Source organism: Channa argus, chromosome 19, assembly GCF_033026475.1.
Source record: "Channa argus isolate prfri chromosome 19, Channa argus male v1.0, whole genome shotgun sequence".
Classification (NCBI taxonomy): Eukaryota; Metazoa; Chordata; class Actinopteri; order Anabantiformes; family Channidae; genus Channa; species Channa argus.
The window spans coordinates 3,773,340-3,787,354 of NC_090215.1; the positions used below are offsets into that span (position 1 = coordinate 3,773,340).

At 39.7% G+C, this 14,015-nt stretch overlaps 1 protein-coding gene across 6 annotated transcripts in view; it reads right to left on the bottom strand.

The window, feature by feature from the left end:
* The window catches only part of LOC137104821 (E3 ubiquitin-protein ligase HECW1), a 57,965-nt gene extending 45,897 nt beyond the window's left edge, over window positions 1-12,068 (bottom strand). For 3 of the 6 annotated variants that reach the window (XM_067486564.1, XM_067486562.1, XM_067486561.1), the window contains exon 1: window positions 11,885-12,068. In XM_067486564.1, coding sequence (XP_067342665.1) covers window positions 11,885-11,914 — 30 coding nt within the window. In that variant the 5' untranslated portion in view covers window positions 11,915-12,068. Of the gene's footprint in view, window positions 1-6,437; window positions 6,496-11,884 lie in introns of all 6 variants that reach the window. The other 3 variants (XM_067486566.1, XM_067486565.1, XM_067486563.1) reach the window with 2 other exon arrangements.
* Window positions 12,069-14,015: the final 1,947 nt, after the last annotated feature.

Here is a 14,015-nt window from a genome sequence, read left to right on the forward strand (position 1 = left end):
CAAAAAGACATCACTCTTTACTTTAAAATAAACTGCTCTGAACAACACTGAACTAAATGTTAGACACACAGTAGCCTATGAGGACATAATAATAATAATAATAATAAATCCCAGCTGACAGACTGACAGAGGAAACAGCGCAATGTCAGAAGGAGCATGAAAAGAAGTTGCGGATTCATAAACTTCACCAATTGCGATGAGCTTATCGATATTAGTGAGAGGTGGTTGCTGTAGTTTTGTCATGGTCCCAGTGCACTTCCTCCCCTTGGACTTTTATTTTGTGGCCTCTTCTCCCCACTTCCTGTGCTTAGTTCTGTTCCTTAGCTTTATATTCGTTATCCCTCATTCTTTGCACCTGTTCCCCTCACTTTTCAAGTCCATTCTTCCCCACACTTTGCTGCCAGATCCTTGTCATCTAACCCACAGTCATCACTCTGAACTTGACTGAAAACCTGACTCTTGCAATCCAGACTTTGCGTTCGAGACACTGTGGAGCTTTTGGTCTGAGTTGTGATGTGTTTTCTGTTTATTAGGTTCTTAATCTCCTCCCGTTTGTTCATTTTGTTTTTTAGCAATTTGTTTCGTACCCTATGTCCTATTTAGTTTGGTGTGTTCCTGTTTATTAGTTTCCTTTGTCGTATCCCATGTGTTCATTCTGATCTAGTAGCCCATGCTTCTCATCTGTGTCTTTTATTAGGTATTTTCCTGTTTGTTAATTTCCTTAGACTTCCCTGTGTTTTTTTTTTTTCCTGTTTGATCATTTAGGTTTTATTCTTTCATGTCCCAGCCTTATTTATCACTGAGCCTTTTCCTTTCGGCTGTTCCTTTTCAGGAGTCGCCACAGCGAATCATGTGCCTCCACCTAACCCTGTCCTCTTCACTCACACCAACTAACTTCATGTCCTCTCTCACTACATCCATAAATCTCCTCTTTGCTCTTCCTCTAGACCTCCTGCGTGGTAGCTCCAACCTCAGCATCCTTCTACCGATATATTCACACCTGAGCCTTTGTTGTATTAATTTTGGTAAATTATGTTCGTCTCTTGTTTTTCCACATTAGTACTGTTGTCATTTTGTTTTCGATGAAGTAAACTCCCCTCCTGTTCTGATCCTGTGGATAGTTTGTCTAGTCTTGTTCTGAACCGGTTTCTCGTACCCTACTTTTGGGAGCGATTTCCGTTTGCCTTAAGTTTTCTGTCAATAAAAGCCTTTTGTTATTTTCAATCACTCGCACTGTCTCATCTCTTGGGTCCTCCCTAACCATCACCGTGATAAGTTTAGCCAACAGCTGACACGAGCTTTTATCTTTCAAAATTCATTACAACATGAGATAGTGCCGGAAACCGGTTGCTCGTTCTCTGGCAGAGGGATCAGCATGAAAATTTTAAAACAGCATCAGTCCTGGGATGAAAATCAAAAATCTTTGAGCCTCAAAGAACCTGTCTCTGGGAAGACCCAGGCCCATACTGGGTCTTGCACTTTAGCATGCCAGTATCACTGCTGGCAGCAGTGGGCTGGAAAGGGCTGGAAATGTCATGTCAAATTTATAGACTTGGATTGGGATCGTGATCACTTAAGGAGAAGAGAGAGACACTTTGACGTAAATTCTTGGTCGGAAAAGTCACTGCGGTACATGTTGAGATGAGAAAGGAGGAACTGATCTGACACCAAAACATACAGTAAAACATGACCGCAGCCCATGATGAATGAAAACTAATCCAAGCAATTCACATAATATTTAATGTTTACAAAAAATCTGTTACAGTGCTAGGAATTTCTATATGTCTGTAGGTAAATGTATCAATTCATCCGTTAAACAGACATGTTGCCGTGGGCTATAATCCAAATATCAAATTTTCCCTGTAAAGTTTTTTAATAACCTTTTAGGAAACAGGGTGACTAAACATGTATGAAACAGTAATGTAATCTTATCACGACCAACATTAAAGGAACAGAGACACAATCTATAAGAAATCTTATGTCCATCATCTGACAAAGTCAACATAAAAACAGGGTTATGACAGCTGTGTGATAGATCAGATTTAAAAGTAGTTTTCACCAAGAAGTTGTTAATGCATCCACAGACTTCATCCACTAGGATTTAGTACTGTAGACTGGGGACGAGGGTAACACTTTGCAACACCTGGTGGCTGAATAGACAAACTGCAGATTTGATTTAATTAGCCTTTCTGAATTAAACAAACTGCACTCCTGGAGTGAGGTAGATGAAGTGATGCATAGCATCCCCAGAGGTGAAAGAGTGGTGATTGGTGGACATTTTAATAGACATGTTGGTGAAGGTACCAGTGGTGATAGTGTGATGGGCAGGTTTGGTCTTCGGAACAGGAACGCAGAAGGACAGATGGTGGTAGACTTTGCAAAGAGGATGGAAATGGCTGTAGTGAACACTTTCTTCCAGAAGAGGCAGCAACATAGGATGACATATAGAAGCGGAGGTAGAAGCACTCGTGGACTACATCTTGTGTCGACGTAAATTGAAAGAGATCAGTGACTGTAAAGTATTGGTAGGGAAGAGCGTAGAAAGACGACACAGGATGGTGGTGTGTAAAATTACTCTGGTGGTGAGGAAGATGAAGAGGACCAAGGCAGAGCAGAGGACAAAGTGGTGGAAGTTGAAAAAGGAAGAACATTGTGTAGTTTTCAGAGAGCAGCTGGAACAGACTCTGGGTGGTCAGGAGGTGCTTCCAGTTGACTGGACCACTACAGCCAATGTGATCAGGGAGACAGGTAGGTCATCTGGAAAGAGGAAAGTGGACAAGGAGACTTGGTGGTGGAACGAGGAAGTTCAGGAGTGTATACAGAGAAAGAGGTTAGCTAAGAAGAAGTGGGACACTGAGAGGACTGAAGAGAGTAGACAGGAGTACAGGGAGATGCAGCGTAAGGTGAAGGTAGAGGTGGCAAAGGCCAAACAAAGAGCATATGAGGACTTGTATGCTAGTTTGGACAATAAGGAAGGAGAGGTGGGTTTTACAGTTTGGCCAGACAAAGAGAGAGAGATGGGAAGGATGTGCAGCAGATTAGTGTGATTAAAGATAAGGATGGAAATGTACCAACAGGTGCCAGGAGAATGATGGGAAGATGGAAGGAGAACTTTGAAGAGTTGATGAATGAGGAAAATGGCTGGTGTGGAGCAGGAAGTAGCAAACATTAGTAAGAGTGAAGAGAGGAGGACGTTGAAAAGGATGAAGAGTAAAAAGGCAGTTGGTCCTGATGGTCCTGTGGAGGTATGGAAGTGTCTAGGAGAGGTGGCAGTAGAGTTTCTGACTAGTTTGTTTAACAAGATCTTGGAGAGTGAGAGGATGCTGAGGGCTGGAGGAAAAGTGTACTGGTGCCCATTTTTAAGAACAAGTGAGATGTGCAGAGCTGGGGCAACTACAGAGGAATAAAGCTGATGAGCCAAAAAATGAAGTTGTGGGAAAGAGTAGTGGAAGCTCGGCTAAGGACAGAGGTGAACATTTGTGAGCAGCAATATGGTTTCATGCCTAGAAAGAGTCCAACAGATGCAGTATTTGCTTTGAGGATGCTGATGGAGAAGTACAGAGAAGGTCAGAGGGAGTTGCATTGTGTCTTCGTAGATTTAGAAAAAGCGTATGACAGGGTGCAGAGAGAGGAGCAGTGGTATTGTATGAGGACGTCTGGAGCAGCAGAGAAATATGTTAGAGTGGTGCAGGACATGTATGAGAGCTGTAAGACAGTGGTGAGGTGCTGTAGGTGTGACAGAGGAGTTCAAGGTGGAGGTGGGTCTGCATCAAGAATCAGCTCTGAGCCCCTTCTTGTTTGCTCTGGGGATGGACAGGCTGACAGATGAGGTTAGACAGGAATCTCCATGGACTATGATGTTTGCAGATGACATTGTGATTTGTAGTGAGAGCAGGGAGCAGGTGGAGGAAAATCTAGAGTGGTGGAGGTTTGCTCTGGAAAACAGAGGAATGAAGCTTAGTCGCAGTAAGACAGAATACGTGTACTTAGGGTCAACGGTTCAGAGCAACGGAGAGTGTGAAAAAGAGGTGAAGAGCCGAGTGCAAGCAGCTTGGAACCGGTGGAGAAACGTGTCAGGTGTGTTGTGTGATAAAATAGTATCAGCAAGAATGAAAGGAAAGATGTTCAAGACAGTGGTGAGACCAGAGATGTTGTTCGGCTTAGAGACAGTGGCACTGAAGAAAAGACAGGAGGCAGAGCTGGAGGTAGCAGAGCTTAAGATGTTGAGCTTCTCTTTGGGAGTGACGAGGATGGACAGGATCAGGAATGAGGACATCAGAGGGACAGCTCATGTTAGGCATATATTAATAGTAAATTGAGCAAATTTGTTATTTCAAAAGTGCGTATTAAAGTTGTTAAAGTCCTCAAGTGTTATGTGTCAAAAACACATCACACTGCTCCACTGGCCTAAATGCTCATCATCACCATAATTCCACTGGAGATCTGATGATCTGAGATCTGAGATCCATACTTTATTGGCCTTAGACTGTGGTGCAAAGGTGTGGTCATTCTGAGCATATTTGCTACAAATGCCATTTTAAGCCTATAATTACCACAATAGCACTATAATATCTGCACTGAATAGCATCTTATTGTGGGGTGTTTCTGTTATTTTCACAGTAGGCAAAATAAACATCTTAAACAATCTATAACATAATGCAGTATAAAATAATTAAATAAACTAAATAGGATGTTCATTATTACTAAATGGAAAAAAATCAAAACTAACAATTCGCATCATGTTGGCCGAACAACCTTCGCATGTTTACTGTATCTCACTGTGAACACCCAGCACACTCTGGTAACTAAGATTAGGTCAGTTCTTACTATTTAGTTTTATTTAAAGACATCTGTAAAACAAACCAGTAAATTTCTTTTATTTATTCTGTCATTCAATGTCTTGATTAGTAATCCCAGTCAGAACATACTGTAATGAGTAATATTCATAAAAAAACTAGCTTTGAAAATAGGTTAAAGGAGTCTCAGTGTGTGTTCAGTATGGATGCCTTGATCACTGCAAGATGCAGCATAATTATCAGCAAGTCTAAATGTGAGGAACAGAGCTTTCCATTCTGTGATACTCTATCAGATCTGAAATGCTCCAGTTAGAAGGGCTTGGGGGCATGACTCAGCCAGCCTTGACGGATTGGTCTAAATGCTGGTGCTCTTTATGTGTGCAGTTAGTCTATCTGCACGCATGGTATATTTTATTATTATTCATATATAAATTCAGTTTAATGTATATCAGTATGTTGTTTATTTTATGTTGTTGTTTATTTGATCTGACATTGTTAAATAAAATGTGTTTTTTAGCATGAATATAATCACCTTTGGCGATACTGAAAAATTTATGGCAATAAAAATATTTAAAGATAGTATCCATATTGTACAGTGACTGTAAAAACATTAATTCTCCTTTACATTTTGCACATTTTACTGTGTTGAAAAATGTATTCTGCAATGAAAAGAATGCTCATGTTAGATGTTATTAGGACGTTATTAATTCTACACACAATAGACCTTGCTGACAACGTAAAAGCATACTTGCAGAAGTTTTGCACATTTATTAAAACTTAAATTCTCTCTTTACAAAAATATTCATGCCCCTAATTCATTATTGTGTAGAAACCTTTTGGAAGCAATTCCAGGTATGAGTCATCTTGGAAAAGTTTATGTCATCTTAAAGTTAATCCCATTCTTCCAAATATATTTTGTCTTTAGGTACAGATTATATAGGAGGTTTCTATTTAATGGAATGTTAATGAGATGTTTTTTGTTCGATTAGGCTCTCACATATCTGCAGAGAACCTCTGAAGTTGTTAGAGTAATATGTGGGTTCCTGGTCACCTTACTGACCAAGGCCTTTCTTGTCAAGTTCCTCAGTTTGGTCTTTGGCAGATTTAGAAAGAGTCTTGGTGATTTCACAATTTTTGAGGCCCCTGTAGTGTCACCTACCCCATCTGTATCTTACCACAAAATGCCATTGTCGAGGTCAACAGAGAATTTCTTGGACTTCATGGTTTGTTTTCTGTCTTGACATGTAAAGTTAATTGGATGGTACAGTATATACATATATCTGTACCTTTCGAAAATGTGAGCTTTCAGGTCCATTTGCCACAGGTGGACCCCAGACAAGCTCTCAAGAAATAAAAGAAAAAAAAAGCAAATGGAAGGGTCTAAATACTAATGAGGGGAGTATTTAATTTTTTATTAATTAGCATATTACAAATATAATACTTTGTCATAATAGGTTATAGTGTGGGGATTGATGGAAAAAAAGAAAGGGGTCTGAATAATCCAAAGCAACTGTATATTTTCAATAACCCATAATGGTTCAATTCCATAGACAAACTGTGTGCTTGGTGGTAGTAGGCAGACAAATGAGAAGGTGATGGGTGATTGTGGTGGCGGCTGGGAGAGGGGGTAGGGGCACTGACCTTGATACTACAGAGCTGCATCAGCATAATGACCAGTCAACCCAAAGGAGACCAAAACCTGAGGGAAGTGGGAGGAGAAGGGTGCCATGTTACAAAACACACAACAAAAAGCAGAAACTAGTGAATGCAGCAGGTGAAAGTCAAGTATGGCATCTCTGGGGAGCAAGATCAACATACTTTCATTCTTCACTTTTTGAGCTAAAAATATGAATAATTTAAAAGAAGCAAAAGCACAGATGGACAAACAATAGTAAACTGACGGACAAACACAGTGAGTTTCGAACAGAAAAAAGAGAGAGACACCACTGAACGGACACAATATCAGCATTCGGTAATGCTCATTTCAACACAGCAACAACAACAGTTTTCATGAGCGTCTATGGAGGTGGTGGGTGAAACAAAATCTATTCAATCACAAGTTCAGTGTAATTTCATTTTTTCATAAAGGTATTAAGTTAAAGCATTTAACAGCTTAGTGGGAAAAGGAGAAAAATCAGTATTTGGTACATAGTGCACTGGATATAGTCCAAAAACATAGAGCCCTTGTTTTTGTTTTTTGTATGGAATACAACAATGCTTTTGAATTGAGAATAGACTCTGCATTTAATCCACATCCCAAGAGTCAAAGATTCCCATCTCTAATTTATGGATGATCACATGGTTTGCCTGGCTGCAGTGGAAAGGCAGGTCTGCTAAAAGAGAAAATATGAACAGGAATGTGGTAAAGTAAGATGTAATATAATCCAGTAAATGCTTTTCATCTTTGATATGAACATAGGCTGTAGAGTATCCAACAATACTAAATTGGTTGGGGGTTTTTTTTGTTTTCTTTAATAGAATTTGAATCAATGTTTTAAACAACGTGTTAAAAGACACTGTGAAAACAATGTGTCAGTGAAGAAGAGGTTGCTCATAGTAATGGATCTATAATAAATGATCACTTTATCCTGTATGCCCATCCATCAATTATCTGTATCTGCTTATCCTGTTCAGGGTTGAGGGGGACTGGAGCCTATCTCAGCCGTCATTAGGATTTCCAGTCGCTGGATACTGCAAGAAGCACACACCTGACAACAGGATTTTCTGAAGCAGACAAATCTGCCAATCCCACAAGATCTGAAATTTCTACATGTTCTTCTGCCAATAGAACTATGGAGGTCACTGGTATTAGTATTGGGACATCCCTATTTAAATGACACATCAGCAAGAAGAAGGTGGCAAATAACGCTCCTACAATATACAGGCCTGTGGGTTCACAGTAGACTTCACTGTCTACACAGAAAATTTGGTTAATACTTTAGAATTGGCCTTTGACTCTGTAATGTCCGTTACGTGGTACTTGGGAAGTGGAAACCTCCTATATGCAGACAACACACAAGCCCAAGATTCTTCAAACACCTGCTGACTATGCTTGGGTACATAATGGGAGAGCAGCTCATCATGTAATTCCCTTAGATATCAATAAACAACCACAAAGGCACCATGAGGTAGAAACACAACAGTCCCGTCGTGTTTGTTAAGTGGATGGACACACATATGGTGGCTGAGATCAAATAAAAATAAAGAGCCCAACTGATTGGTCCACTCATGCCTAAAACCTGTGTTAGAATACAACGAAAACGTGGGAGGTATTTATTTAGTAGATGAGCTGATACATTTACAGTGTCCACCCCAAGATCCCGACATAGTTTTATATGCTGTTTTATGGCTTTGTTGACATTGCAGTGACAAACAGCTAGGCTACATCCTTCACAAGGAATTTGCCAGAATGAAGAAGGAGCATCCCATGAACCAACTTGTCTATTATGTGGTATCCATCTAGCATTTATACTGATAAGATTACACTTAATTACTTCTCATGGCAAGATAAAGTATATAAAATTTCATGCAGGAGAAAAAGCATTATGTGTTAAAATATATTTAAATATAAAAAAACCAGCTAGCATTTTATCACTCAGTAACTCCTCCACCAAAGGGGTGGGGATGTTCCCTTTGTGCTTCGCAGTGACTACTGGATATCTTAGCACAAGGCAACATACTGTAAATCAATACAAATTCTATGTGCAGTACTGTGCGATGAATGCAACCAGCAGCTTTTATAATAATGTGTCTGTGCTTTTCGTGTAATATGACTCCAGAGTTTCTGGATAATAAGCATCTCTGCTGCTGATATCTCATGGTTCATTCATACTTGTGCTTCTACAAAGATGACAGGGCTAGAATAAAATGAAGAGGGCCTGAACACAAGTACACACATGTACTGTGATGTCACAGTTTAGTAAAATTACAAGAGCAATTCGTGAGTGCATGTGCACAAGATAGCCAATTCATTTTAGAAAAGTGTCATGCTCAAAGGCGTAGCCATTGCGGGCACAGGCCATCCCTAAAATCGATTGCCTGCTAAAAAGGCACTGGTGGTAGGCACTTGGTTAATCAATATAAATGTACATAGAACCTACTGTACACAGAGAACTGACTGTATTTTTTAAATAGTGATTGTTTAATTCAGTTTCAAAATTAATGTATTATGTAGAAGGCATATTTATATTTTTGTCACATTCTAATTTTGTTGCAATCAGGCACATGATCCATAAATTGTTTAGACCTCTTCGATTGTTGTTAAAAAGGATGGATGATGATAAAGGAGCTGAGGTCAATAAAACAAAGGATGTCGACAAGTCACTTTTGGAATTAATGAGGTAGTGTTTCTTTTAACCTTTGTCTGTGTGAATGCTTGGCAGTTATGACAAGGGAGAGAAAAAATAGGCTTGTTCATATAGGTTTCCTAGCTAAGTGCTTAAGTGTGTTCCCTTAATAGACAGGAAGATGGGTAGTGCACACGAGGGAGAAAAGAAAATATAGAGTGAGTAAAGGGGTGCAGTAGTAGGTCAGTAGATGGGAGACATTTATTACTACAGATAACTGGGCCTCCAGGTCGCTTCAAGAAACATGCACAAGCAACAAATGCACTGAGTAAGTTAACACGCAGTAAACATGAGTAAAACCTAATGTTTCTGTTGTCATTTGAAGCTGTTCCTCCATCAACACGTATAAATGTAGCACAGGGACACAAGCACAACAGCACTGCTGCTAAAACAAACTGAAATATACGGATTGTACTGTCATAGTAAAGAATAATGCCACATCTCATTTGAGAATGGAACCAGTGATTTTGTTTTAGCATTTTGGCATAAAAAATGAATTAAAAGCAATACATTTTCAAAAATAGTTGTAGGTTCATTGGTCAACAAATCAGTTAATTGACTGGATGCTTCACCACTAGTCCATTGTGATCATAGACATGCTCCACACCTACACTTTATAATAAACTCCATAGTTCTCTGTGGCTTGATGAGAAAAGGGTAAAGTGCATGAGAAGAGTATGGCTGCTGCTGCTTTCTATGATTTTGCTTTTTGAAGCTTTCATGTTCACCCACACTGCAGTAAGACCCTGAGGGGCTTAGAACTGTATAAAGTCTTTCTCTCGCAAAGAAGTCTACCACTTTTCTTGCAACGGCTTCTAATGCTCTAACTTAAAAGTTTTACTCTGGAGCAACTACTGGCAGGGTTGATTTGGCATTGACAGCATACTAAAAAGTAAATTGTTGTGCGAGAAGCTCAGTGTCCTAATTCTATTTAATGCAACTGAGTTTGTGCATCAACAAAAACATCAACGGGCCACTATTTCATAACTAATAAACAATTGCAGTTATCCTTTAAGCAAGCACATCATGCATTTGCAGGTTTATTCTTCTCAACAGTAAAGATGTGCTGCTTTTTCTTAATGAATTCTTCATTAGTCATTTAAAAATAGGGTTTTTAACATTTGAATTACTAAAAATGAGTCAATTTCATTGATTAAAGATTTTCATCTGAATCCTCCAAATGAGCAAGAGTTACAGTGCATTTTTATTCAGTGTCACTGGAAAGTAGGTTATTTAGCTAATAGGTGCTACACTTTTATGTTTTGCCATCCGTAGAAGTGATTAACACATTAACATCTGTCTGATCCAAAAGTGTGGCAAAGACATCACAGCAGTGTATATACTCTGTTATAGGCTGAGTCACTCAAAGAAAAAATGGCAGTGTCAGCACCAGCACCAAAGTCTAGTCTACAGAGGCTCATTACATAGTGTAATGTTTAAAAAAGGCTTCATAAGACCTTTCACCAACAGAATCAAAGTTTGTCTACCTATGACTGGACAATAGTACACTGTAACTTGTACCTTATGATAGTCACCAACTGTAGATCATAATGTACATACCATCTTGACAATATGAAAATCCCTATCATTGATGATGAATCAATCAACAGCTTTCGACTTGTCCCTTCGGGGGTCTCCACAGCGGAACATGTTCCGCATGTTGATTTGGCACGTGTTTTTTACTCTGGATGCCTTTCCTGCCACAACCCGCCCATTTTTTAGTCCGGGATCACCCAGCCACCAAGGTTGCCCTTGGTGGCTGGGTGGGGCTGCACCTGGTGGGGTGGGATTCAAGCCTGCTGCCTTCTGCACCCAATGCTCTACCACTGAGCCACCAGGCCCCCCAATGAAAACCACTATCATTGATGATACTGTGGAGTATGTAGCCCTAACTCACATGTTGTAAAACTGATATGTTACTCTTTGGAAAATAGCCTAAATATTTTTAACGTTTATGTTTGCATTTGTTCTTAATTATAACAGATTCACCCTTTTGTTCCATAACGTTTATCTTTGGTTAGGTTTGTTTTTTTGTATGACACCAAACGCAAAGGAAAACAAAAGGAAAACACACCCATTGAGTGTAGCTTCAGTATTTAGATTAAGAGGATTTTAAGGATGGGGATCCCTAAACAAAGAGGGAAGGGGAAGCCTCTTCTCATAAATCCCAAATCTAGGGCAAAGCTGTAAGGCCCTGGTCACATCACGACCACAACGACATTTAGGAAATGGATTCACTTAATGTTGCTTTGCTAACTAACTGGCAAAAATGTAAAATGTCCATGGAAAGCAACTTACCATTATCTTAGATTTATATCAGCTCCTTGATTCGGCACACATCCCATAGCTTACAATAACTTAATTATGCTTTTAAATGTCACATGAAAGCAGCACAGGAATATTGGGGCACACAGGAAGCGTTACGAAACGAGGCTACCGGAGAACCGTATCTGGCAGTGAGGTGAACCACCACTACACAACGTCACTGAAGTGCTGCTTGAGAGATGGGTGTCCTACATACAAAAAGGAAAAGCAGATACGCTGTTGTTACAAGAGGAGTCGTGTAATGTCCTATTACAAAAAAACAGGAACAAACTTAACCATTAGCTGTTTTAAACAGAATTGAACCACACGACAGACGATGACACATAACGTTTTGCGCGCTACAGAGCGCTGGGCCGCTGCTGGAGACTGGTAGGATACATCACATAATATTACACAGCAACAATGGAGTCGACCTACCTGGGATAAAATAACCTGCCGGTGGATCATTCTCCAAGGGTACGGGAGAGAACTCGAATAGGGTTACGCCCGCTAATTCCCACCTTGTTCCATTTCGACGGTAAAGGGCAGGAGGACACAAACAAACAACGTAGCAAGTAAAGGGGCCGATGAGACACGCGAGAGAGAATCTGGTCACATCCTTGCCTCTGCTAAGAGTAAAGCTACACATAATACACCGTACGTGATCCGGACACGTAAACGCTCAAGTAGGGTACCCAAAAAAAGACCCGTAACGTTTTATTACGGTTTTCTGGCAAGATTTTTTAATAGACAATACATTTAATCTCAATAGTATGCAATAAATACCTCTTCAGAATTTGTTTTAGCATATATAAAGTGCTAATTCTGATTGCAATAGGCGATTGCAAATAATACGTTTTTTATTTTGAAGGTTTGACATCCGGTAATATTCGAGCTTAATCGGTCCGACTTGACAGAGATGGGTACCAATGCCTGTAGCCAATCATAAACGGCACTTTTCTCCTCGCGTGCGCTGCTTCCTTGTCTCTGCCCCCTCCACCTACTAACGCGCACGTTTACAAGTGGAATACATATGGGCACGTGCGCGTGCGTGCGCAGTCATTACGATTACCACTCCCTCATCTCGTGCAGCTGCGGCTGATGTGAGGAAGCAGAGCGCGGTGGAAAAGAGCGTCCTGCTGGAAAATAGTGTTCATGTCAGCCTGTCTCTGTAAGAAAATACCTACTGAATTCGGTACAACACACAGATGCTACTAGCGTATAACTGGCTTCATGTAGTAGGCTGTAGCGGAACAAAGGCTACGTCACCAAAGACGCTGGCTGGTAGGTTGCTGGAGATAATGTATCGCATAAATTTTGGGTTGGATTGATCGAAGTTGTAAGAACACATACTGATATTTTCAAAGGTGATGCTTGGTTGTGGTTATGCCGTTTTGTCCAAGTTCCTAAGCTAGTACAAATGCCATGACCTTTGAATAAATACAAAAATCACATTGCACTAACTAGACAGTGGTGTCATGCTCACAGCCATTATAGTTGTGATTTGAAATATGAATATATGAAAGAGTTGGGATAGCATTTAAATGTAGCTTACAGCATGGAGAGAAACGTCTGTTTGTGTCGGTGTACAGGGTACAAATTCTTAAGCTGTACTTAAATCCCTTTGGAGAATTTACAATTCCAAAACGTGTTATTATCTTATAATTATTAGGACCTTTGTGCAGTGCTTTTTCTTCAGCTCTGTGTGTCAAAGCTAATTTTAGCTCCTGTCTCTCCTCTGTGGGCAGCGCAGAGCGGTGGACAAAAACGTCCCAGCTAACCTGAGTCATGAATTTATTATGAGAGTGAGTCGGTGCGACTCTGTACTTTTTAGGTGTGCTGACCAAAAACATGGTTTCTTTATGGACTGATGACATTAGTGCATGTCAGGAGCTGTTTGGGAAGTGCCACAGGAGGCACTGGGAGCACCTGGAAAGCCACAGGTAAAAACACAGGCGACAGAGATACAACATTTTGTTTTTGTGTGATTTTTTTTCGTTATTCCGTTATTTTCTATAAACACAAACACAAAAAAAAGCATTTGGCCATAGTTATAATAACTACCATGACAGGAAATCAGTGTAGCGTAGATATAATACAAACAAAACAAACAGATCTTTGTGTAGCATTCTTTAAATCCTTTTTAATTGTAATGACATGAGATGTGTAATCGAATTCATTCAGGCCACTAAAATGACACCTTAAATATTGTTAATGTTTTGTTGCTAACCTTGTCCTACAAGTCTTTCCAGTGCCCTGTTATTATGCCGTTATTAAAAAAGTTTAGATCCATGTGTGATTAGTAACACACATATAAAGGTTTCATATTTAAAAAAAAACCTAAAATGTTTTACTGGGACAAATTCTGTAGTAAGTAAGTATAGGGGGAAAATTTTCTTATCTAATTTGAGGGTCTAAGAACAGAGGGTATCAATGTGGAGCAGATTGTAAAACTTCCTGATACAGTGTTTCATCTTTGACATTATGTGAAGTTAATTTTATTTTATACCAGTGATTATTTGCAAAGATACACCTGCCATTGTGTATGAAAAGTGCTATATAAATAAAA